General features: G+C 39.3%; 1 protein-coding gene across 18 annotated transcripts in view; it reads left to right on the top strand.

The window, feature by feature from the left end:
* Positions 1 to 27,544, top strand: part of Slc26a7 (solute carrier family 26 member 7) — a 138,013-nt gene that overhangs the window by 18,487 nt on the left and 91,982 nt on the right. For 12 of the 18 annotated variants that reach the window (XM_087547872.1, XM_087547868.1, XM_087547871.1 and 9 more), the window contains 2 exon segments: positions 13,954 to 14,064; positions 20,685 to 20,857. In XM_087547872.1, the coding sequence (XP_087403998.1) occupies positions 13,954 to 14,064; positions 20,685 to 20,857 (284 nt within the window). 18 annotated transcript variants of the gene reach the window in all.

Below are 27,544 nucleotides of genomic sequence, written 5' to 3'. Positions count from 1 at the left end.
GTTTAAGACCAACTCAGTCACCTGGATTTGGGAGTGTAAAGTTTATCATCTGAATGTCAGCTGTGGGGCTAAACAGAAAGAGTAAAACTGTCACTGTCAGAGCAACTTGAGATCTGAACCTGTCTAAGACTCCATGATAAATGGGTTTGAGTTACAGGTTAGAGAACTAGCTGGGTTGACACATCTGAGAGTCTGTTCTGGGTTTCTAGGTCATTGTGCAGCTAGGCCTTGGTGCTTGTGTGAGGCTTTTATGTGCTAGTGGGTGTCCATCCTGCCCTCTCTTAGATGTTACAGTGTGGGAAAAAGGCACCAGCTCAGAGGGCAGAAGCACTCCATGTCTAACTGGGCAGTGGCAAGCTATTGGCACCATGCACTTCTCTGATTTGGTACTTCCTTGTCTTCACAAGGGCCTTAGTGTTTGGTATAGAATACTTATCCACTTGAATCACACAAGCTACCTAATCCCCTTTGGGAGCAGCTAGATTATCCTTAGGAAATTAACCCCTTCCAAGTCATAGAGCTATGTGTAATCTATTCCCCAAGAGAAAATTAAACCACACTCAGCAAAGAAGTTATTGCATTAAATGTGTGGTCTCATCATGTGTGCTATAGAATTCTTTCTATGAAGAGATCACTTTACCCTACTCCATGGCAATAATTCAGTTATGAGCATGACAATATAGGAGGCATTACTCTACAAATACTAAAGAGTAAAAGGTGCAGTTCTGGGGAGATAAATCAGTTGGTAAAGTACTTGCTGTGTGCTTGAGTTCATATCTCCAGTACACAAGTAATAAGATAGAGTATATGACTGTAATCCCAGCAATGACAAGATAGAGGCAAGAGGAACCCCATAGGCTGCTGAACAGATGGTGTAGTGGAACCAGTGATCTCTACATTGAGTAAGAGACCCTGGGGTAAACATATGACATCAGTTTCTGACCTCACATGCACCCATGTATATATGGGTGCACACATGTGGACACATGGTTCTGACCTTGTACCCCGCAATCCCCCACAAAATACACACATGAGGTAAAATTATCAAGGGGGACATTCTGTGATTTTTATTAGTCATTTTCAACAATAATTTATTCAGATTTAACGTTGTTTGCAAGAGCAGTTTTGCCACTCACTTGCCTTTGTGTTTTATTAGCATTAAATTGAATGCATACGGTATTTCAACTTTAATATGAAGTGATTAATTTTTATTATAATGCAATGCATTAGGTATAACAGATCCTGGATCCTATAACTGAAGATCCAGCAGGTAGTAGGAGCGGTAGTAGCAGATATGATCAAAATTCTTATAAATCATTCCTCCAGTGCCAGGGTTATTATTACTTTGTTTTAAGCTTGCCGTATGTATGGTCATGAGCTGGCCATTTTTATCCCTTCCACAGAGACTGGGCCCTTTGGTATTCTATTGAACTTGTGTTCAAACTATTCCTCTCTCCACTTAGATTATGCTTTGAAGAGGCAGATGCAATTCTTTTTTTTTTTCATCTTTATTAAATTGGGTATTTCTTTTTCTTTTTTTAAAATCTTTATTACATTGGGTATTTCTTATTTACATTTTGATTGTTATTCCCTTTCCCAGTTTCCAGGCCAACACCCCCTAACCATTCCCCCTCCCCTTCTCTATCGGTGTTCCCCTCCCCATCCTCCCCCCATTACTGCCCTACCCCCCAACAATCACATTAACTGGGTGTTCAGTCTTGGCAGGACCAAGGACTTCCCCTTCCCCTGGTGCTCTTACTAGGATATTCATTGCTACCTATGGGGTCAGAGTCCAGGGTCAGTCCATGTATAGTCTTAGGGTAGTGGCTTAGTCCCTGGAAGCTCTGGTTGCTTAGCATTGTTGTACATATGGGGTCTCAAGCTCTTTCAGTCCTTTCTCTGATTCAGAAACAATTCTTTATCCCATATCCATGACCATGGCTGCAGTTGCCTCTATTCTAACAGTGCAATCTGTGACATGCATCTCGTGTCTCCATTTTGTGTGAACCAGGTGATAACCACATCATAGTTGCTGTTTACTATGGTACCTCAGGATGCTTCTGAAGGATTAAACTCCATCCTGATAATATAATTTAAAGTATTCTATTTCTTATCATCCAGCTTGCTCACACAAGTGCATAATCTCTTGATTGGTCCTCTCTGAGGGAGGCCAACCATTCTTCCCCTGCTCTTGGTGATGAAATGCCCACATTACATTATATTTGTATTTCCATGATCAGTGTTTCTACTTTCTACTCTACATTTCTCCCAACTCCATGTTCTCCACTTTTTCTGTATCTTTGTCACATTTTCAAAGTTAAGATATTTTAATGGAACCTGAGTTAATAACACTATTTCTTTCCAACCCAACTTCCTTTAGTAATATATTGAGGTCCAGTGGCATTGCCATGATTGTAGTTTCATTGGAATTTGGCCAAGGGGTTTGTCAAATACTTACACTGGCAGAGCTAAAATAGAACTCACGTGGAACTCAGGGGAACATTGTCAAGTTACTAATTAATTAATGTTTATGATTTAGGCACTATTAAATGCATATGCCTTTGGTCAAGGAATTTCTTTTCAAGCCCTTTTTCATTTTAATTTTATTTAAATGAATTAAAGATTTATTTGCTTTTAAAAAATTTATGTGTATATATCAGTGTTCGCACAAGTTTATGCGCACCACTTGCGGGCAGTATCTAAAGAGACTAGAGAGAGTCAGATTTTCTAAAGTAGAGTACAGGCAGTTGTCATTCATCTGCTCTGGGAACTGAATCCCATTCCTCTGCAAGGACATCCCATGCTCTTAACTGCTGAGCCGTCTTTCAGTTTCCTTTGTTTATTCTTTTTCTTGGAAGATAATTTTGTAATTATATTTATGTACAGAAGACTTCGTGTACATTTTTAACCCAGTTTAGTGGCGAGTTCTTTAGCCTTTGCCTTTTCCAGCTTGGCAAGGCGAGGCACAGACTTAGGACCCAGAACATTGCCTCCTCAGTGGCGGTGGATCTCTTCATATCTGTCATGATAATTGGTCCTAATAGCTTCCATCAGCTTAGCCAGAGTAACCTTGTCTTCTGTGTTAACCTGTGTGCAGGCAACAGTGGTGCATGTCCTCCTGTGGACCAGGCGCCCCAGCCTGGCCTTTCCCTTGATGATGCAGTAGGGCACCTGTCCCGCGCGCGACTTTCCGCCGGCAAGAAGCACGCGAGACATAGAAATTCTTGCTATGAGTGATACTTTATTCCTATCTCATGGAGAAGCCCCGAGCGCCGGCTAGGCGCCTATTTAACCCTCGAGCACGCATCCACACCTGATTGGTTGCTTACTCATGATCTCATCAGGCACGCCCCGGAATGGGCAAAGACCTGGCAGGAAGGCACTCTTGCACATGCGCACAGTTAACTACCTGAAAGGGGGGGCCGGCTGGCGCGGCGAAGGTTGGAGCCATCTTGCAATGGCGGAGTCTATCCTGACCTACCACGTGGGGCGCAGTGGAAGACAGCGCCAACTAGTGGTGGCGAACGTATTGCGGCCCTCTACAGGCACCCCCACCTTTTGACACAAGGCAGGCAGGAAAACCACTGGCTCGATGGGGTCTACATCATGGGCAATCACCACCAGCTGAGCCTTCTCAGCTGGAGGAGAGAGCCCTTTGTTTATTCTTAATTGGGCTCTTTTCTTTTTTGTTCACATGCACACCTGTGTGTATGTGTGTGCCTGTATTTGTGCGTGTGATGCATGTGTATGGTATATGTGCATGTATGCTGGATGTGCATACTAAGGTCAGAGAACAATGTTGGATGTATTGATCTATCATTCTCAACCTTATTTCCCTGAGACAGGAATCTCACTAAACCACAACCATACTGAAATATAGCAATGTCCAGAGATTCCATACCCTCAACCCCTGGCCTTGGGTTATAAGGACCACTCTTGGCTTTTCACATGGATTCTGGGGAGTGACCACATGTCCTCATACACGCATGGCAAGTGCTCTCACCTGCTCAGTAATCTCCCTAGCCTAAGTTTTGCTTTCTTGATATTGAACTGAATTCCTTATGTATTTTGGATAATCAGCCTTTAGCCAATGTAGATTTTGCAAATATTTTCTCTCTCACAAGTTACTGTCCTTGGCGATGCAAAACTTTGATATAATCTCTTTCCCTCCCACTTTCCCTCTTCTTTGGGATCATGGACAGAACATTCAATGTCTAGAGCACCACACAAGGCTCTTCTGCTCTGCTCTGTTCTTGTAGTTTTGTAGTTTCGATCCTCAGATTTAAGGTAACTAAGTTTATATTGTAGCTTTATCTTTCTAGTGAGCTTCTTAAAATTTATAAAATTTAGGACTTACAAAACTTGAATCTTCACTCTAGTTCAATGTCACTTTATGTTAGACATAATTAAAAATAAACTCAGCTCTTCTTTGTCCTAGGTCCTTTCTTCTTGTCTACAATTTATAGAAGTCAGATCAGGCTTTCTGTTTGTTCTCTCTGGTCCCTTCCCCTGTTTCTCCTGGTTCCCACACCCTGTATTCTCAGGTCCATGACAGCCTATTATCAGGCTTTGAGGACATGTCTCCTTTACAGGAAACTGTTTCTATGGGTTTGCCACACACCTGTGCACCCAGATTCCTTCTAGGCCCTCTGATATTTGTTTTTCTGTATCTGACAATTCCTTACTCTTCAGTGTTAGATGCAAACCAGATTTTCTCCTTCAGCTTACCTATCTCTTCTCTCCAGGTGGCATCCAGGGCTGGTACTGTTTGTTCATTTGTCTTTTCTCATCTATGTATGTATGTATGTATGTATGTATGTATGTATGTATATATGTATATATGTTTGTATGTATGTGTATCATCTATCTATCTATCTATCTATCTATCTATCTATCTATCTATCTAATCTATTGTGGCTCTGGAACTCTCTACTGCCTTCCAGCTGGTAGCATTTGGTTATGTGACATGTGTCAAGAAGAAATTATTCTGTACCTTTCTCACAAGCCACAGAAATGATTTGTTTTTAGATGCATTTGCAACATGTTCCTATCTGGAATGCTGCCCCTTTCTCCACTGCCACCACCTGGATATTGGTGGGACTTTCCTAGCTTTCCATATACCACATATCCTCTATGGCAATGTCTGATAAAGGCAAAAGGAAGCCTTCCTTTAAAGAAAAATAGTCTCCTAATAACATTCATCAAATTCAGGGTGATAGCAAGATCATTTTGTAGTCTTCTTTGAATATGCTTAAATAGTATAGAATTTTTAAACTCATAATACAAAATCTCCCCTAATGGATGTATAAAAACACTAGTCTCCTTGTATTGTCATGGCAATCATGTAATCCTGAAACCTGTTTGTATGTGTCATGCATATCACAGATTCTACCTCCCGATCAATGGAGATAGTTTCAACTCAGACATTTTAACAGCTGTAAATAATTCCATAGCACAATTGTAACAAAATCCTACTCTTTATATAGTGATGCATATTTAGCTAATTGTTGTTTAATCATAACTTAACTTATTAGCACATAGTAGTAGGAATTGGCACCCAGGCCTCTATATGAAGTTGCACACGTATAGAGGGCTGTCTCTTACCTACATCTTGTCATTTCCTGTCACTGTGGGTAGTCTTTCCTCTTCCACTCCCAGACACTAGTTCCTACCAGCCAATGTTATTTGCCATGAGGGACAAGAAGTGACCCTGGCCTGGGTAGTTAGAAACTGTATCTTTCTAGATACAATGTTAATAATAATTTGCTCCTGTGGTACAGAGCATACTGCTTTAAGAGCTTTTATTATGCTTCAACAGTAAAAGATGTAAGTTTGTAAGTTTGGTCATCATTTTCTAACATGTCACTTTGAAGTTCTCACATTTTGCATTTAAAATTTTTTATTTTTGATACTATAAAATAATTACACCATTTACTCCCTCCAACCTCCCCCCACATATCCGCCCTACTCATTTTGTTAAAATTGTAGATGGAAGGCAGTGAGAATACAGTGGGTCACCCTGATGGTGACCTTTGTCCTCTAACCTCCATTTTTTGCTTCGTCATATAACCCTAATTTACATTGATATGGTAAAAAATTTAAAGTTTTAAATCAGAGAAAAATTATGCATCATCACTCTCTTTCTTTCAACTTCTCACATATTCTAGTCTATCATTTTCCCTGCAGGGTGCAGTCAGTTCTAATATGATTTGATTTTCCTCCTTTAACCACTTCCCTTAGGTTAGCTCTGGTCAGGGTTTGGGTGACTGCTGAGGCCTCCAGGAGGAGCAAACAAGAACCCACGGATGGAGCCGTAGATTCATTGTTGGCCAAGTCCAGGCTGTAGAGGTGAGCAGTAGGTAGAGGTAGAACTGTAGAACATTCTTTCTCAGGCCTGAGTAGACAGTTGAGCTCTGTACTGCTCAAGTTCCTCCCTGTCCAGGCCTAGCTATGGGATTGAGCTGACCGTTAAGATCATAGTCGTAGGAGGTCAAGGAGCTAGACATCCTCTGAGGAATCCCACATTTTTGTTAACCAAGCCCTTCTCTTTCTCTGGAAGCAACATACTCTAACTTTAAATGAGAGGTAATTTTCTCTCTGTCTCCTTTGGTTGACTGTGTCTCATGGGACATCAAAGAGAATGAAACTGACTACCTAAAGTACATACAATGGACTAATGATGCAGTCACATGCCTGGGATATTTTTTTTTTTCTGGTCAGCACTGAGGAAGTTGGAGGACAAGGAGCTTCTGAAGGTTCAAACTGTAATCCTCCAGAATCACAGACAGGGTCATAACACTTTCCCCATTCTTAAGACTCTGTGCCAATCAGAAGTACCATTTTCCTGCTCATGCGAACGTACTATGCAGTCTTGTATTCCAGAAACCAAAGAATTCTGTTTTGAACATTTTCCTTCTGTGTAAAGTTATCTCAGCTGTACTCTTTAACTATTCACACCTTATAATTTACCCTTTGTATTATCACTCAATAATCAGTGCAGGCCTTTTCACTTCTTAGGAGCCAACCATTTGTTTTAATGTTTAGTTATCTAATTAAGTGTATGATGATTATATTTATGTATAAACTATGCATGTGAGGCTAAAATGTCAGTTGTTAATTTTTCACTGTACAGTGTAGGAACACAATATCACACTTCTAATTGTAGCACAATTAAGAAGGGATTTAAAGCTACTTAAATGATAGTTTACCTAGCACTTGAAAGGCAGAGGCCAGTGGAGCTCTGTGATATCAAGACCAGCCTGGTCTACATAGTGAGTTTCAGAACAGCCAGGGAACTGTGGAGTGATCCTGTCTCACCAATCAATCAGCCAGTAAAACAAACAAACAAAGAAACAAACAAACAAACAAACAAACGAGAGACAGGTCAATTAGTAAACTCCTCTATTCAAGCATGAGGTCCTAGATTCAATCTCTAACATCCATGTTTTAGTGTGGGCTTGGAATAGCAGAGGCAGAATAGGCGTAAGGAATCAGTAAATTCTCCATGCGAAGTACTGTATCAAATATTAAAGTCCAAAAAGAGAGGAGACAGCACTGTTAGCCGCCTCTGACTTCCATGTGCACATATGGTCACATGCTTACACACATAACACACACATCCACACCTAAGGAAAGATAATAAACAAATCTGAAGATAATTAATTGCTGTGTAAATAAAAACACTGGAACCAAAACAGACATGAACCACGTAGCTTTGGTGGCTCCAGATCCTTAGCTTCTACTTCCTCAATGTTAAGAGATTCCAGATGTTTCTCCTCATTCCCTTATCGGGGCAGGTATAAAATATGGTGAAAAGAGAGCAGAAGGAGGTTTGGAAGAAAGAGATGGTAGAAAGGAAATGAAAGGGGACAGTCAGTCAGGGGGAGGACAGATTCACCCAGCACCTCCCTATTTCATGAGATAGTTGTCCCTACTTCCTAAGTGCTGAGGGAGGATGTTCCTCACACACACCCTTTTCAGTGTCCTTACTTTATTGAAAAGGCAACTGAAGTGTGACTGTAGCACAGGACAAACTTTTTTACGTCCTTTCCTTGTGCTGCATTGTTGTCACATTGTCCAGATCTTTCATACACAGAATTTAGCTTGTATTCATTGCAGTTGAGAATATGTATCTACTTTTCTTTCTTTTTTCTTTCTTCCTTCCTTCCTTCCTTCCTTCCTTCCTTTCTTTCTTCCTTCCTTTCTTTCTTTCTTTCTTTCTTTCTTTCTTTCTTTCCTTCCTTCCTTCTTTCTTTCTTTCTATCTATCAATCATCTATCCGTCCACCCACCTACTCATCCACCCACCCACCCATCTATCCATCCATCCATCCATCCATCCATCCATCCATCCATCCATCCATCCAACCGTCCATCCATCCATCAGCTCTGTGAAGTGCTTTATTAAAGTTACTGGCACTGCAAGTGCTGAGAGGTGCTGGTTAGTAAGGAGCCTTCCAATGCCTGCCTGGCTTCAAGATGAGTTCTGAATTAATTAAAAATACTTCTGTTGCTGCGTATTTAAATCAAGCTGCCACCTCCAAAACTCCAGGATTTTTGTAAGAAACAAGTAAGCGTTTACTACTGGCTAACTTTTAGTTATATAAATTGTCTTCACCGAAAGGATATTGTTTGACTAGTGCTATGATTTATCAAGTGCTATAATTTGTTAAGTTAAAGTTCACAACTTTGATTTTTAAAGTAAAAGTTCCAAGTCTCTTAGGCCGCCTGGTTACCTATTTCTAATTTATGGACACATCCAATGTTGTAGTAGAGACTCAGACCCAATGAAGGTTAACAGGAGCCCAGGAGCCCCAAAGGATTTCTGTGAATGAATCACTAATGGACTGCTACTATTTTCTTTCTTAGACACAAGACATTGGAAAGACTAATGAAGCAGTTAAACAGTATTACTTGTGTGGAAACCCCATTCCTCAACACTTTACTATGCTGGCTACCATCCCAAATACTGTGGGTCCACTTTGTCTTACATTTCTTTCAAATTACACATGCTGAGTCCTGAGCACAGAGTTCTAATTATGGCATCACATGTGCTGGAGACGGAAGGAGGTTTCGTCTTTTCTAAGTACTGATTGCACAGACATTCCAAGGACTAGCTTTTACATTTGGCTCCATAACCTCTCCACAGTCACTCAAACTGTAAAATTTAAATAAGCTTAACAAAGACTCATGAGTTTATAGATCGGAAATATAAAGGCTTTGTTATTTTGTATCTATCAAGAACAAGTACTTTGACTTTGCTCAGAACCTGAGGTTGAGGTCCTACCACCAGATGGCTTCAGTTTTTATTTCCCTCTCAACAGTGACACTGTGTATCTTTCATTGGGCTGCCATAGCAAAGGGTCACAAATGGGTGGGTAAACATCTCAGAATTGTCTTACAGTTTTGGAGTGTAAAAGTCCCACATGTAGGTATTAATAGGATTGAATCCTTCTGAGAGCTGTAAGGAACAATATATCCCAGGCTTCTCCCCTTACTTCTGGTGGTTTGCCATAGTCCTTAGTATTTTTGTTTTTTTGATTTTTTTTGGCAAAAACAAACAATAACCCAATCTCTACTTCTGTCTCCATCTGGTGTTTGGGTGAACTTTTGTCTCTCTTCACAAGATGTTCTCTAAAATAATACCATTCAATTTGAGTTAGCCCCTATCCCCACTACAATAAAATTATTTAAATTAAATGTCTTTAATGATTGTATTCTCAGTATGTATTCCCATTCTGAGGAGTAAGGGTTTAGACTCACATGAGGGACACAATTCAGCTCATGGTGATAACTAAAAGGTGTTGTGATACGGATTAACAGTCAGGGGACAGTGCATTTTATTGGGAATGAGTTATTTCGACTGTAATTTTTTTTGGGGGGGTGCATAGTTAGTTCATATTAAGAATCAAAGGCTAAAACCAGTAAAATGTACTACAATGCCAGAGGCGAACAAGGCTCACGCTTCTGAGTTCTAGGTGCTTGGCTTTGAGTTTATAAGGTGGGATCACTAAACCAGCATCTACACAGCTTAAGATGTAATGCCTCTAACAGAATGGCTTTACCTGTGTAATCCTAGCACCAGAGCCCAGTTCTGAATTCCACAACTTCTAGATACAACCTTTTCTGTTTTATGCTGGTATCAAATCAATTGCCCTGAAACTGAAGTAAAAGTTTATCTCCGTAATATAGAAATACTTTCTAGCTGGTAACTTGTTCTCTTTCTTACCAGTAGAGATTGAGTCCCTTTCTGGTCATCTTAGCAAAGAGTTACTGTAAAAGCAGAGGTGGAGATTGGCTTTTCTACAAGTTCCCCTGTCCTTCTGGGTCAACAGGCTGGGGCAGTCAGGAAAGCTCCTTTCAGTGCACCGTAGGCTAGAGAAGGCAGCTGATAGCATTCCACTTTACCTTCAGGGCTTCATAGAAGGTTCATAGGGTTCCTAAGGGCTGACTCTCTGAAATTTTAATATTATAATCTCGTATTGGAATCTTTTCTGCCCTAGTATGATGGACTATTACTATGGAAACAACACATTTCCATAAGAATTATGCATTTCAAGGCCTTCTAGAAACCATTTCTGTGATTACGTTAGCCTTATATAATTTCACACTGCCTATATATGTTTTTGAATTTTAAAAGTAACTAAAATTAGAATATCCTCATCTTTAAGTTGTCTGTCTGTCTGTCTGTCTCTGTCTATTCTTGCATTCACCTGTCTACTATCTACCTATTGTCTCTCCATCTTCTATCCGTGTGTCTTTCCGTCTTATTTCTTTTCCTTTTTGTCCCCATCAACCCTTTCGGATTCTTTGTCTTTACATCTTGAAACTTTCATTCGTGTTACTTTTATTGTTATCAAAGATTAAGCAATAGACAGGCTCTATCAGCATTATTTTTCTAAATAATAACATTATGGAGTCGGAGTTTTGCTCACACCTGTAGTGAACAAATACTGTTTCTTTTTTTTTTTTTTTTTAAGGCAGAGAAAAGACAAACTGCTGGTAATTTGAAAATGCCTCTAACTAGTTAATAGCTTTCTCTATTTTTTGAGGATTTAATATATTTTAGCTTGTAGGAATACAAAGGTGTGACAAAACGCATCTAGTTTACATTTATAAAAGAAAAATAAATGGGTCAGAAAGAGAGTTTTATGTGAGCGGGATGTGCCTGGGCCTGGACCTTCCTCTTTATGGAAGAGGTATTGAAGTTCTAAGGTATCATATAATCTGATTAGTTCATTCCTCTTTTTAATCAGGTCATTCTCTGGAGCAATCCATTTCCCTTCACTCCCACACTAGCAAGAAATGGGATCTCATTTATTTAAAGTGAAAGAGTTACATAGGATAAAGGAAATGCATACATCACTTTTGGTCTTCGAGGTTATTCTTGTGAATGTGACCCAAATGACATTTCATGTTTACTTTATAGATTTAAAGACCTTTTCAAATGTCTTAAATTGGACACAGTCCTTCATGCCTGTAATCTCAGCATTCAATATGAGGAGGCAGAAAGAATGTCTTGATTCAAATAGTGAGATTCTATCACAGACAAGTAGAGTAAAAAACAAAGCCATTAACCTCACAGCATTTTGGGACAAATATATTTTCTATAATTATTTTCTTCTTAAAGCCATATAAATGTGAGATATGATTAGTTCATTCCTCTTTTTATTCAGGTCATTCCCTGGAACTTCAATTCCCCCTCACTCCCACACTAGCAAGAAATGTTTTATTTATTTATTTTATAAAAATATGGTGGGTATGAGGGGATGTGGACATTCTCTTGGAGAGGGGGGAGGAGGTATGGGATAAGGAGCAGTCAGACAGTGGACTGGGAGGGGGATAATGACTGAACTGTAAAAGAAGATTAAAGAGTAATTATAATAAAAATTTTATAAAAAATAAGTTTTTTTAAATAAAAAATTGGTTTATTTTTTTTCTTTTTTCTTTTTTTTTTTTCCGGAGCTGGGGACCGAACCCAGGGCCTTGCGCTTACTAGGCAAGCGCTCTACCACTGAGCTAAATCCCCAACCCAAAATTGGTTTATTTTAAAACTGTGTGTCTGTATCTGTCTGTAGTTATGTGCATATGTGTATCCATAAAAGGCCAGAAGAGGGCATTGAATTCCTTAGAGCTATTGTTATAGGCATTTGTGAACTGCCCAGTATGGGGGATGGAAATCAAACTAGGATCTTCTGCCAGACCAGGAAGTTCTCTCAACTACTGAACTATCTTTGCAATCCTGAAACTAACTTTTTAAACTCCTTCTGTTATGTATTTTATCCATGTTAAACTAAAGAAGGAGATGAATGTTCTTCCAATTTGGTAGATAAATGAGAGGTTTATCTTTACGAGGTGGGAAAGAGAATCAACTGCTCCAGCTCGATGCTCACATGAGTTCGTTACAGACTACAGCACAAAGTATAGCCCAATGGCTTACAGTTAAGAGTGTGTCAGTCTGACCACAGGTGGTGGAATCTAGCATCCGTGTGATTTCACCAGAGGTACTGAAGTGTTTCCATTAAACATGCTTTATGAGCTTCCTTTTTACACCTCTATTGAAATAATAGGTAAAGGTGATCTGGTTGGCATGGTCCACACTATTTTATTCCTATACTATCTGGTTCCCCTTCCCCTCACACACAGAGACTGAATTCAGAGATAGCCATGGTAGCCAAACACCGTGCCACCATGTCCTACCTCTCTGGCTCTCGTAGAAGTGACTGAGTAAAACTTATTCTGAAAAAAATGAAGGGTAGTCATGTAAATATGGTATTATTTTCTTTAGAAAGTCATTGAGATAAAAGATACTAAGAGGTTCTGGTTGGTAGGGATGGAAATATTTTGCCTTCCGATGCTAACCTGGGTTCTAGACCCGCTCTTTAATAGAACCCCTCCCACCAGTCTGATTGTACCCTACACTACTGTTTTTATGAAATTCCAGAGCAGTTTCTGTTGCTCACTCTTCTGTAGTAAATTTTAATCTATTTTCACCAGACTTAGGGATTCCATTACCAGTAAACAAGCTTGAAAAAAAAAGGGAAACAATGGTACAGCTTCAATCTATTTTAATCAGAGCATAATTTTTGTCTAATCAAATGCTCAGCATTAAACTCAAATGGACTTTCAAATCTTCCCTAGAAGCATTAATGCCAAGGAACAGCTGCAGACAAGAAACTTTACTGAACTTGTGTTAACTCATGTACTGCTAACATTAAAATCACCAATGGTCACGTAGGAAGGCATAGAAACATTTTCTGTGTACACAGAACACACAAGCTATGTAGATACTAGCATCCCTGAAAAACAAGGATGCATCATTGTAAGTTATAGTTTATACACTCATTAAGTAAGCTAAGCTGTTGGTCTTTGCTATGCTAAGAGGCTATAGTTGACACACAGTCAAGGCTAGTCAATGGAAAGTGGATATGATTGGCCTGGCTGCTATATACACCCTTAGCTTGTGCACTCAGATAGTCCCTTTGCCAGCTTTTAAGTTTGCATCCTTGTGCCTCTAGACCAGAGCCCCTTTCACTTCAGGCTTCTCTTTGTCCAATGATAAAGCTACTGTTCCTGCCTACTACACATATGCTACTCACCAACAAAATGACCTAGGAGAGTGCTTCTAACACCTCAGTGTATCTAGACATGTATTGCCTTTACATGATCAAAGACTACTTTTACTAAGAAGGTTCTCCAAATCCCTGTTTCTTCTAGACATTTCTGCAGTTAAGAGAAAAACCAGCAGTGCAAAAACATGTGGTCTTGAGAATTGAAGTATGCATATGAATGAGTGATCAACTACCTCTTAGTACAGTAATGCTAGTTTTTGTTTTGTTGATAGGTAGGATAATCAAAATATTCATTTTGGCTTTATGCACATCAATAGCTGTTGTATCATGTACTATATCTTGAATATATGAGATGGTCCTAATTCCTCTGGATTTCTTCACAGGGCTGTCCTTCGCTATTCTTTCATCTGTACACCCAGTTTTTGGTTTATACGGATCTCTGTTTCCTGCCATCATTTATGCGATATTTGGAATGGGACGCCATGTTGCCACAGGTAATAATTATGGTCTGTGCTTAAGCGTTTTGTACAATGAATGAAAGGGACTCAGGGTGTTCATCAGCTCCTGGTTACCTTTTCAAGGCCATTCTCACTGCACTGAGGGATGTGAAGCATGCATATTTATCAGATTATGCTCCATGATTTATTGCAATATCACTGTGTCATAAAAAGGAATCTGAAAAATAGGAGTGTGGCTGAATTGACAATGGAAAAATATGTAAGTATTTGAAAGAAAACAAAGACTGTAAAATTTAGTTGTTCAATTATTGAAAAATATTTCAGATGTATTTCTTTGATTCTTGAACTAAATTATCTAAGATACTGGTGTATCTTACCCTACACCTCACTCCGCATCTCTGAAAAATACAACCATGAATACGAAGGACGAACAGTCATAATGATTCTCTGATAGAATGGACTGTATTTCTGTGTGAGCTACACCTAAGTGCGTGCCTCTTTTGATATTTACAAACGGCATGACCCTGGGTAAGCTTTTAAAACTCTATTCCCTTTTAGCTAATAAGATGACCCCTCCGCCATTTCTTTTTTCTTTTTTCTTTATTAACTTGAGTATTTCTTATTTACATTTTGATTGTTATTCCTTTTCCCAGTTTCCGGGCCAACATCCCCCTAACCCCTGCCCCTCCCCTTCTATATGGCTGTTCCCCTCCCCGTCTTCCCCCCATTACTGCCCTCCCCCCCAACAATCATGTTCACTGGGGGTTCAGTCTTAGCAGGACCCAGGGCTTCCCCTACCACTGGTGCTCTTACTAGGATATTCATTGCTACCTATGAGGTCAGAGTCCAGGGTCAGTCCATGTATAGTCTTTAGGTAGTGGCTTAGTCCCTGGAAGCTCTGATTGGTTGGCATTGTTGTTCATATGGGGTCTCGAGCCCCTTCAAGCTCTTCCAGTCCTTTCTCTGATTCCTTCGAAGGGGGTTCCGCCATTTCTTACAATGGTGAGAGCTACACAATTGGTATTGAGTGTTTAATTTAACACTTGCTTACATTAATGTGACATTGAGGTTACTTACTATGAAATGATGCCTTAATCTTAAATGTTCACCTAATAACAAAATATAGTTCAATGGAGAGAATGCAGATACCTTGCTATTTATTTCTGTGAGATCTCAGCCCTTAAGGAATAACATTTACAACTCTGTCTTCTGTGGTTAGTTGGAGTTGTTGATGGTACATACATACTGTCACAATTATCAGGAGATGTGTGACTTAAAACAGAAGACTTTCTGTACTTCCGGTCAGTGGTCTGAATAAGTCTTCCAGCCCTAAAATGAGCAATTGGCAAAGCTGCATGCTTTAGCAAACACCTCATTTTCTTAACTTTTCCATCTTCTAGAAACTTCCTCCATTCCTGGACTCCTGGCCTTATAACAGTTTTCAAGGCCCATCAGATCTTTCTTTAACTTCAGCCTTATGCCTCCATCATCTGTATTTATAAGATATGTCCAGGAAATCCAGGATAATCATGTTTTAAGACCAGTTAATTATTGATCTTAATTTCACCTGCTACATTTGTAGTTTCTTGATATGGAGCATACATACATATGGATTCTGATGATTTCATATAGAAATTTTAGGAGGTTTTTGCTTATGACACACACATGTTTTTTCATGAAATGATTTTGTACTTGTATACACTTAATTTTTATATCACTAAACTTTGTTATGAGAGATCAAAAGTTATCAGTTATTTGTAGACTTGCTACCTAACAAGGACTCTGTGAACTTGGTTGAAATGCAGATAGTGACTTTCATTGCTGGCATGCTGAATTAAAATTGGCATTTCCACAGGAGTTTTACCACCCCCAAGCCTTGACATTATGACATATTTCAGTCAACAAAAATGGTACAGAAAGTATGGCTCATAATATTATATATCACTTGGCATCATAGCTGGTGTGGTTTGGGTAAAGTGCACTATGATATACCACAGTAGTGAAATTAGCCACAGTGAATTCTCAAAAATGAATCTTTACAACTATAATATATATGTTTTAGTACATAAGTGCATGTGTGCCCATGCACACATGTATATCTGTTTGTATATATGTGTTTGTTTCATAAAAATGTGTGTACTATTCAGTAGGAGCATTGTTAAGGGGTTTACATGCTCTTGTCTTAAAGAACCCATAAGTGGATATTACTTTGTATTATATATACATTTCAAGTAAACTAGGAAGAAACGTACAAGGTTTCTTATGACAGCACAGATTAAAGTCACAAACCTACAATGTGCACATCAGATATAGCCAAGACTGAAACCCAAACTACTTTTTTTCTTCTTGACAACAAAATGATTTAGAATACTCATTGAATGAGTTTTCTTCCAGATGCAAAAGAAGAAAGACACAGAATGAATTAGAAATTCTTTTCTTCAGTATTTATTTATTTATTTATTTATTATTTGAGACATATTATCACTACTTATTCCCCTAATTCAACCTCTAGAATGTTGGAATTACATATGACCCAAGATAAAATAAAAAACAAAGCAAAATTTCTCAATAGACAGTAATTACTTCTAGAAGCCAACGTCATGCATAGTAGTTGACCTTCATAATCCAACACTTGAGAGACTACAATAGGAATTCTACAAAATCCCACCAATTCAAGCCCTGTGTGAGCTCTATAGTGACTTCTAGGTTAGTCTGTATCTCAGAGCGAACTTCTGTCTAAAGTCAATATATATATATTACATAATTTGATACTGAAATGTATGCATACACAAACCATTGCATTTCAGAGATAATTAATGTAGATATACTACTGGTTGTACAGTTTGAAAATTACCATTTATGTGAGATTCTGTAACTCAAAAAGATATTTGATAATTTACCAGCTATACCTGTGATATAGATGTCAAAATACACATTGTGCAAACCACAGTCATTCTGCTGTTTAATAGCTGGGTGACATTCTACTTGTGCATTTATATTTCTTAGAACCTGCTAAATCTTTCTGTTTTGGTTAAAAGCGAATATTAGAATCATTAGCACCAATAACAAACAGGACACTTATCCTTATGATATAAATAACAGAGGAACCACAGAAATGGCATGTGTGATCTTCCTGTGATCATAACTATAAGGGCCATTGAATCTCTAAAGATGCCCACAAATATTTAATACAGAAATCATATTTTGCTTATATTTGATCATAGTTTAGTGCATGTGGGAGATTAATGTCCCCTGAAACTTTATTAAGATACCAGTGTACTTCTGTGAAAGATACATGCCTTATCTTGGGTCTTAGCCTCCCAGTTAGGTGTTAAGAACGCAGTCTGACTTTATGAAATTCGTAGACAAATGGTTGGAACTGGAAAATATCATCCTGAGTGAGGTAACCCAAACACAGAAAAACACACATGGTATGCACTCATTGATAAGTGGCTATTAGCCCAAATACTTGAATTACTCTAGATGCACAAAACACATGAAACTCAAGAAGGATGACCAAAATGCGAATGCTTCACTCCTTCTTTAAAAGGGGAACAAGAATACCCTTGGCAGGGAATAGGGAGGCAAAGTTTAGAACTGAGGCAGAAGGAACACCCATTCAGAGCCTGCCCCACATGTGGCCCATACATATACAGCCACCCAATTAGACAAGATGGATGAAGCAAAGAAGTGCAGGCCAACAGGAACCGGATGTAGATCTCTCCTGAGAGACACAGCCAGAATACAGCAAATACAGAGGCGAATGCCAGCAGCAAACCACTGAACTGAGAATAGGACCCCCGTTGAAGGAATCAGAGAAAGGACTGGAAGAGCTTGAAGGGGCTCGAGACCCCATATGTACAACAATGCCAAGCAACCAGAGCTTCCAGGGACTAAGCCACTACCTAAAGACTATACATGGACTGACCCTGGACTCTGACCTCATAGGTAGCAATGAATATCCTAGTAAGAGCACCAGTGGAAGGGGAAGCCCTGGGTCCTGCTAAGACTGAACCTCCAGTGAACTAGACTGTTGGGGGGAGAGCGGCAATGGGGGGGAGGGTTGGGAGGGGAACACCCATAAGGAAGGGGAGGGCGGAGGGGGATGTTTGCCCGGAAACCGGGAAGGGGAATAACAATTGAAATGTAAATAAGAAATACTCAAGTTAATAAAGATAAAAAAAAGAATGCAGTCTGAATTAGGAGACACAGTAAGACCTTATACTAGCCTCACTTTATAAACTAAGTGTGACGTCTTCATACATGTAAGCAATGAGTTCTGATCATACCTTGCCTTTCCATCCTTCATCACCTCTTAACAACTCACCCTCTTTTCAATGCCTTTTACATGTTAATGATTTTGTTAAAGACCTGAGATTCTCCACTGGAGCTTAGTGGGTTTACCAATGGTTGTTCAAATGACGACAGTGTCTCCTCGATTTCTGTAGTTTATCTACTGAAGCCACTGCTGAAGTAGCAGAGCTTAAACCCCCATCTTCTTTCTTGATGGGCCATTAACACGGTTCTTCTTGTGTGGACTCAGTGGAAGAAAGTGCAGCTGCATTGAGTTCCCATATCTTTTGAAAGCAATTGTTTGCTGAAGCCAGAGTGTAAAGATGTCGCCCATGCTAGTGTATTTAGCTATTTGAATTTTCATGACTAACTTAAAATAAAATTACTTCAAATATTTTAAATAGAATGTCATAAAATATAATCGTGACTCAGTAGTCACGGAAAAGAATGAACTGATTTATTCCTTGGACTAAAAAAGAGAAAAATAAATCTGGTTATGATCCTGATATTGTATTTTTAAAATGGCATCCTACAAGTTTTCTCTGCAGGATGCCATTTAAAAAATACCAATGAGTATTTACTGAAAGACTTCAATAAAGTGGGTCTTGCAGCTGACTGAGACTCATCCCCCTGCCCCTCCAACAGAGCCTTCCAGATGGCCCCTTCTGTCTTGTTTAATTCCTTTCTCTCTTCTACTAAATCACAGGAAATAGAACCCTAAACTAAAACATTAACACATTTAACCAAACCTAACCCTGAAGGTATATTTCTTCTGTGGTTTTGCTCTTTGCTTCAGGGAGTATTAAGGCCCCACTTACTATGTGGTTTGATTTCAGAGCTCTCTGTTGTAAATTATGCCTTACCTGATGAATGTTCTTTACTTTGTATTACCCATCTGGGTGCTAGAATCTTGACTCCAATCATTAGTTATGTTCTTAATTTAGTTCTGTATGATGAGTATACTTTTTATAGCAATTAATATCTATTGATTTATTAAAAATACCTAGCTGCTCACTGAGAATAATCAGTTCTCAGAGAACAGAGTCTAACCATAACAGAAGACTATTAGTTTTACTTATAAGGCTTGCTTATCTAGTTATTAAACACATACTGGGTGCTAATGACATGCTATTAGATACTAACTATGATATATTTGTGTGACATTTAAGCCTTTTAGAATGTCAAAGGATGAGGAATATGCTCTTTTTAAGACAAGGAGTTTGAAGAAATAGGTATGGGATTTAGGGCCAGGTCCACTGGAATCCACACCTACCATGTTATTCTAAATCTATAGTGATACCATAGCTCTTTTTCAAACCCTCTGGTCTTACTGGACTACTTATTAGACTGCTTACTTCTAGCAAAGAAGACTCTGCGCTAGGTGTCCAGTGCGAGCAGGCGGTGGGAGGGTGCCTATCTCCTGTAGCGTCCCTTTCTCTGAAGGCTCATGCATAAGCTAGAACAAGGTGAGGTCTTTAAAATATAAAATGAGGTGGTGCTTGCACAACCCAGCATGTGTTGTTTAACCTGAGTTTTCTGGTTTCCGGTAGGAGTCAGCATTTCTCATCTACACTGGTGCATTCTCAGGCAAGCTATGCCAAGAGGAAAAGCATCAGAGCTCCTGTCAGGAGGAGAGCAGCATACTGAGTAAAGTCCTCCTTAGAAACCAAGCTGTGAGCATTTCTAGGACATAACCATTGAACTCTGTCTATCAGCAATAGGCAAATATGTGGGCTTAATCATTTTGTGTACCCTAGCATTGTGTTCATAAAAATAAAGTCTACTCAGTTATTATAGGTATCAGGTATCAGAATCATAGGTAGACAGCCTATAGCCTGGTGGGGAATAACTGGATGGACAGTTGTGACTATGGAGTCTGAGTCATATTTTGGAAGACGAGAAATGTGTTTGGTAGATTAGAGGAGTCAACATTTTAGCCAACAGGTTTATAGTTAGTCATTTAAGTCTTCAAGCTTTTCTCCTCTGACTCTCCACAAACTCTAAAGTATGGGTATTAGTTTCATTTAGTGGATAAAGCAATTTAGAGCCAGAGTGACATGCCTTAGGAGGCATTGTTGATATGTTGAAGGCTTGGATTTAAATCTAGGCAACCATCATGAACTTCAGACACTCTCTATACACAGAGTTAGGAAAGTTAGTTGCGAAAGACACAAAAGCTCAGTGGGTATTGGGACAAGTCAGAAATACCGTCCTTTTCTTTCTTGGAAAGGAATGAAAGAAATGGGATCCAGTGGAGTACAGTGTGTTTCTAATAGCTCTCCATGGCTTTTCAATATTCATGGTAGAATCCAGTAGCTTTTCATGCTTATATGGAAGCTTTCTGATTTCGCTCTCACCCTTAGGCACCTTTGCCTTGACGTCCTTGATATCAGCCAATGCTGTGGAACGGCTGGTCCCTCAGAGCAATAGAAACCTCACCACACAGAGCAACTCAAGCGTGCTGGGCTTATCGGAGTTTGAGCTGCAGAGAATCGGGGTTGCAGCAGCCGTTTCATTCTTGGGCGGAGTGATTCAGGTAAGCATCCCCGAGACTGCGTAGGCTGGAGGAAGAAGGAACAGAGGGAAAGCGAACAGCATTGCACCTTCATTTTAACTAGCGCCTCTGCGCACTGATAACGTTTTATCATTATGGAAATCTGTAGTGACTCTATAAATGCTGGCTAGATGAGTGAATGAGAATCAACAGATTAGAGATTCAGAGAAACACTTAGTAAAATCTTATCTTTAAAGGGGATTTTTTTCTTTTAGTAGTGGGAATAAAACATGATGTTGGGTGGGTAGGGAGGTGTTGAAGACTTGGGAGGAGTTGGAGGACGGGAAAGAATTACGATAAAATATACAGCATGAAAATTTAAAAGCAAAAATATAAATTAAAAGTGACATACAATTTTAATAATTTTAAAGAGTGTTTTATGGCCTAGAGAGGTGGCATAGGGGTTAAAAATACTTGCTTTTCTTGCAAAGGACATAGGTTCAATTTTAAGCACTCATGGAGGGCAAAAACTGCCTGTTTAGTTTCAGGGCATCCAATACCCTCTTCTAACCTCTGTGGGTATCAGGTACACATACTGTATGATGTACACACACACATACACACACACACACACACACTCACTCATATACATACATACACATATATACACATATACAGGCAGGCAAAACACATGAAATTAAAAATCAAGGTGTTTTACAAATAGAATGAGCATCCTTATAATACAATGAGGCCAAGCTGTGTTGATATCTGTCCAGATTATCATGGGAAGGAACGTGTGAGAGAAATTCCTACAACAGGATGATGCAGCTTTCTCGAATACTTCTCTACCTAAGCACCCTATGGTCCTGTATATACATGGGCAGTAGATGGTACTTAGTCTGTTGGCTTTGCTCGCTGGTCTGAGGTCTCTAGACTCAGATCTGCACTACTCTTTGCCTTTTTCATGATTATGAAAAATCAATGCTGCCACATTGGCTACTGTCAAATGATAATTGCTTGTTTTTAATGAATTGTTCATATGTAGACCACATCAGTCATGACTTTAGGATGAACTTTTGGTGACTGGCAACATGCCAGTCAAAAAATCTTACAGGAGAAAAGGTTTAGTTGTGTTCACAGTTTCAAAACTGTCAGTCCATCATTGCTAAGTTTTATTTCTAGGCCAGTTGTGTCACAGAACACCGTAGAGGGAAAAGGTAGCTCACCATGGGGCAGCTGGAAAACAGAGAGTAGGTGAGCAAATTTGGACCTTTGAAGCCTAGGTAGAACAGCATCTGTGATCCACTGCCAGTAACACGGCCTCACCCCTCAGTTTCTACCACCTCCTAGTCACACCACCAGACCATCAATCTATTTATGTATAGCATTAGAGCCATAATAATGATTTTTGTAAGATCTCTGCACATTGTTTTGGGGAACAAATCTTCAACACACGCATTTGGGAAATACATTTCAAACTTAAGCCGTAGAACACAGAAAGGCACTAAATATTAGACTGAAAATTCCCTGTTAAGTGATCATTTTTGCTTGCTTATTTCTTGTAAAACTAAACTGTGTATAAACTAGCTTTCTGGATGTCTGAGTTCTAGGCAGATAGAGTCTATTTTGAACTATTTTCTTATGGTTTACAAGATTGAATATGAGCATCAGAAAGAGAGGCTAATGATTATGTGAATAAATGGAAAGGAAAAATGTGATCTACATAAAAAAGAGAAGCTAAAAATCCTTAGAGTATCGCCTTCTGGTTATGGCAGAAGAACTTATGAATCAAGGGTATAAAATGAAATGAGAGCTGAAGTCTGCACAGTAACTGAGAGGAATGAACTACTTTGCCACAATGACAGAACAGACTAGTGGGCCTGTCAGATTTTGCCTTTCAAGAAGCAAAGCCCAGCTGTGGCCTTCACCATGAGTTTTCAAACATGGATAAAGGCACTGTACACGGAGACTGGTGTGGGCTATGGAAAATGCCCGATATGACTCCATATCAGACAAAGTCAGCTTTGCCAACTGGTGACTGGAGTGCAACTATGTCATATTAGTTTTGCTATAGATTCCTCTTAATTACTGCTCATTTAAAATGAAAATCTCTGCATTAAAGTGGTGAAAAAGATCACAGTGCCTCACCTTGCCCCATTTTCTCCCATTTTGGTTTCTCTTACAAATAGTTATAGGCGTGCACTTTCTTCAGAATAGATCATTGTTAATAAGACTAGTAACTGTCTTCTTAGTCTCATTTTAACCATTTCTCTATGAGTCTCGAATGATCTTCAGGAATTTTATTATCATTTAGCATATTTGGATTAAGACCTTACTCGGTAAGCTTTAAAAGCAGAGGCCAAGATTCAAGCAAGAAAACTAAATCTCATTGCTCCCCCCTGAAGCTCTCTAGAAACATAAGAGTAAAGCAGGATATTATTAAAGATAATAAAGTCGTTTCATTTTCATGGCCTTTTACTGCATGTAAAATGTGATCCAGATAGTTGAATGTTTTCTCTTATAAGTTTGTCAGACATCTGCTTCCCTCCCTCTGTCCCAGGCTCCGGTCCTGGGTGTGGATCTGTGAGTTAGTCAACGTTTAAGCAGATGGCTGGACTCTGTTTGACCCCCACACTCGTCTGTCCCTTGTCAAGCTGGGGTCTTAGATCCGTGAGGTCCTTTGGTTTCTGCTCCTCCATCTTTACTTTCCTTTGTTCTCCATCCGAGTCCATTGACAATGAGGAAAGTGTTCTACAAACACAGGATGCTCTTCAGCCATTCTTGGGTTGTTTTGCTTACTTTTATGCTGCCCTTACCCTCCCTTTCACATACCTTTGACATACATTATTTTTTCAAGTTTTCTGAAGCAATCATGATCGACCTTATTTCCAGGCTGTGTGAATTAGAAATGGTCTCAGTATAAATTAGAAATGGTCTCAGTTGCCGGTAGTCTCCTCAGAGGCAAATCTTAAAGAAATCAGTTGCTTCACTGAGGTATTGGTAGGTATTAGTGTCTGTCAACATATTCAATTTGAGTAGATTTTTATGAACAGATCTGCTTTCTCTTATTTTATAGTAATGCCCTGTACCTTAGCACGGTTTTCAGTTTTCAATCTCCCTCCTTCTCTTTCTTATCCTTCCATTCCTTTCCTCTCTCTTTTTCTCTGCCCTTGTCTCCCTATTGCTTTTTCTCTGTCTGTCTATCTGTCTGTCTGTCTGTCTGTCACAGGTGATTGATCCCAGAATCCAGGGATTTTTACTGTTTTTTCTACCAGAAATCTTTGTCTTTTAGTCCCTTTCTTTTCAGATTTTAAGAGTTTTCTATGTATTAGGGATTTTAGCCCTTTAAGTATGCCATGTGTTGCTATTTTTTGCTATTATGACCATTACTTAATTATATTTTACCATGAACAATAGAAAAATATATGGAATTCATCAGTCATTTCCTTTCAGTGGATTTTAAGCAAGCAGTAGAAAGCTTCTGTTGAAGGTGTCCTTTTATTTTCCTAGTCAATCAACTTTATTCCTAGATTTTTTATACTGTTCAAAAGGCTATCATGAGTGGACATTTTTCCTGACTTCTTTTTTTAGTAAGCTATTTTTTTGGTATTGATAAAGTTTATTGATTTCTGTATGATTTGAGGGGTCTTATTTATTGTTTTGCTGCTGTGAAGAGAGTTATCATGGCGAAGGTAACTCATAAAGGAAATCACATGAGTAGAGACTTGCTCACAGTTTCAGAGGGTTAGCCTGTTATTGTCATGGTAGAAAGCAGACAGATGTAGTTCTACCTGAAGCTTTACATTCTGATCCACAGGCAGTGCGTAGCGGCAGTACGGTAGGCATTGAACCCCGTGTGAGCTATAGAAACCTCAAATCCTATCTCCAGCTTCCTCCACTTCCTCCGACAAGGGCACAAATTCTAATCCTTCCCGAAAGTTTACAGCAACTGGCAACCAACCATTCAAGCATATGAGTCTATTGGGGACAGTCTCATTCAAACTACCAGATTCTACTCCTTGACCCTCAGAGTCTTTTCACAATGCAAAATGTATGACTTCAAAAGACCCATAGTCTTTCAGTTTCAAGACAGTTCCAGATCTTAAACTCTTAACTGTAACTCCTTATAAAATAAATAAAAAGAGGAGATCACACACTTCCAACCTACAATGGTACACAACATCCATTACTGTTTCCCAAAGGAGGAAAGCAGGCATAGTGAGGACATACTGGACAGAAGCAAGACTGAAAACCGGCAGGGCAAATTCCAAACTCTGCCTTAGATGGTTGTTTAGATCTCCAAATCCTAAATTCTGCCTTCGGTTTGGGGTGAAACCCGACCCCATTTGTAGGGAAATCCCTTCAGCTTCTTCCCTTCACAGGAGACAGGGTGTTCTTGGTTGGGTCTTGCCCTGAGGGTAGGACTCCCTTATTCACTTTAGCATCAGGCCTTGGTTTGAGCGTTTTATCTCCGTGAGCTCAGGACTTACTTGGCTCTGACATTACATTTCCAGGTGCTCCTTTTCTATTCAATCTGTACATTTGCCTTCATCCAGCTTGCACCCTTTTGCTGTAGATCTGCAAGTGAGTTATTGCAGATAACCACATGACACAGTCAGCACTAGGCTATTTGGAAATCTCTGCCAAGGACATTAATCCAAAACTCTTTCATTTAGCCTCAGGCAGACTCTTAGGACAAGGGCAAAATAGTGGCACATTCTTTGCCAAAATATCACAAGAATGGTTTGTAGCCCAGCTGCTAATATTAATAATGTTACCCCCTGAAAACCCTCGAGCCAGGTCTCCACACTATCAGCATTCCCATCTTCTGTGTTCATGCCTGCTAAGGTACCTTATCACTGCTTTATCCTTATACCAACTGCTGCTATGTTAGTTACTGTTTTATTGCTCTGAAGAGATACTATAACTAAGGAGACTCTTATAAAAAAACAACAACATTTAATTGTAGGCTTGCTTACACTTTCAGAGGGTTAGTCCCTTAACACCATGGAGGGAAGCAGACAGACCAGCGATATGCATTCACACTATAGGCTACCTTTTCCTCGATAACATTTTCCAGCTATTCAGTGTTTTTCACCCTCTTCCTCTCCTTTTGCCTGTTCCCCCTCCCTTCTGTGTTTTTCTGTCTCTCTGTGTGTGCCTTTCATACACAGTCATTCAAGCAATATCAAACTTCCCCTCCTCTTACCACTTTTTATATTGTTTATATTGTAGTGTATAAAATGAAATTGTAGAGTTGTGGCAACGCAATGTGATGTGTGTTTGGGCTCTAAATTAGATTATGGAATGTTTCAAGAACTGCTCTAGTGAGGTATAATTGTTGTACATTAAATTCTGTACATTTCTAATATACAGTTTGATAAAATTTGACATCTATACATATCCATGAAATCATAATCATCATAGTCTTAATATCTGCCACATATATCCATTGCACACACCCATTTTTTTTCTGGACCATTTGTAAGCACGTTCTTTCAGTCTTTCATGCATTTTTAGTCTCACTTCATAGCATTCACTGGTCTGCTTCAGACTCCAGGCTCCACTTACAGCTATTATCATGTAGGATCATCACAATTACTTCTTAGCACTGGAAGGAATTCTCGTTAAAATTCACTTACTTTCCTACTATGGATAAATACAGTAGCTAAACTGACAGCAATGATTTTGTTCTGCTTTTTATCATCATTTCTTTTTTTTCCTTTGTATAAGTATAGGGGTGTGTGTGTGTGTGTGTGTGTGTGTGTGTGTGTGTGTGTGTGTGTGTGTGTGCACGTGCGCATGCGCGTGCATTGTGGTATTAAAGTATGTTGACATCATTGTGGTACTCACATGTGTGTGTGTGTTTATATACATTGTATACATATGGGCATGTGTGTGTATCTCAGGCCTTCCTCATTTCTCTACTCTACAGAGCTTGCTGACTTGGCCTATCTAGGTAGCCATGCTGCTGTCTGGATCCCCTTTCTCTATGTCTCATGTGTTGCAATCACAAGTGGGCCAACTTGCCCACCTGACACTTACATATGTGCTGGGATTTGAAGTTTCATTCTTATGTTTGTGTGACATACACTTCATTCATTGAACCATCTTCTCACCGTATGTAAATGTATGTTTTATGTTCCCATATGCAAATGCCTGTGCATACATGTAAGCTAGAGTATACCAAAGGCCCTACTAGTACTTTCTGATTTATTTCCTTGAAAAACTTTCTTACTGAGTCTGGAGCTTGGTTGATAGCCATCAATCCCAATGACCCTCTTGACTCTCTCTTCCACCACACTGGGACTGCACATGTACATGGCCACACCTGGCTTTGTAATGTGAGTACTGTATTTGAACACAGGACCTTGGGCTTGTTCAGTAAGCATTGTTAGCCATGATCTCATCTCTCCAGCCTCTCTATCATCTGTCTCTAAAGTACATTATCATTTGTACTTTAAAAGAACATTTTTAGTGTAACTCACATAATTGTGCATTATTAATAATTACTTTTGATGAAATATAGGAAAAAAGAAAAAGAAAAACAAGCTTCCTAACTGAAGGCCAATAACAGTCAAGAGAGGAACTGCTTGCACTCTATCAGCAACTGACTGTCAAGCTCAGGGTTGAATTTTGAGATACAGGGATACATCTTTCTATAGGGAAGCAGGCACTCAATAAAAACCATTGCTCTTTCAGAGCCATTGATGTCCCTTATTTGTCTCC

This window comes from Rattus norvegicus, chromosome 5, assembly GCF_021556685.1.
Source record: "Rattus norvegicus strain SHRSP/BbbUtx chromosome 5, alternate assembly SHRSP_T2T, whole genome shotgun sequence".
In the NCBI taxonomy this organism is placed as follows: Eukaryota; Metazoa; Chordata; class Mammalia; order Rodentia; family Muridae; genus Rattus; species Rattus norvegicus.
Note: the sequence above shows the minus strand (reverse complement) of the source record. Positions and strands in the feature narration are given on the sequence as shown.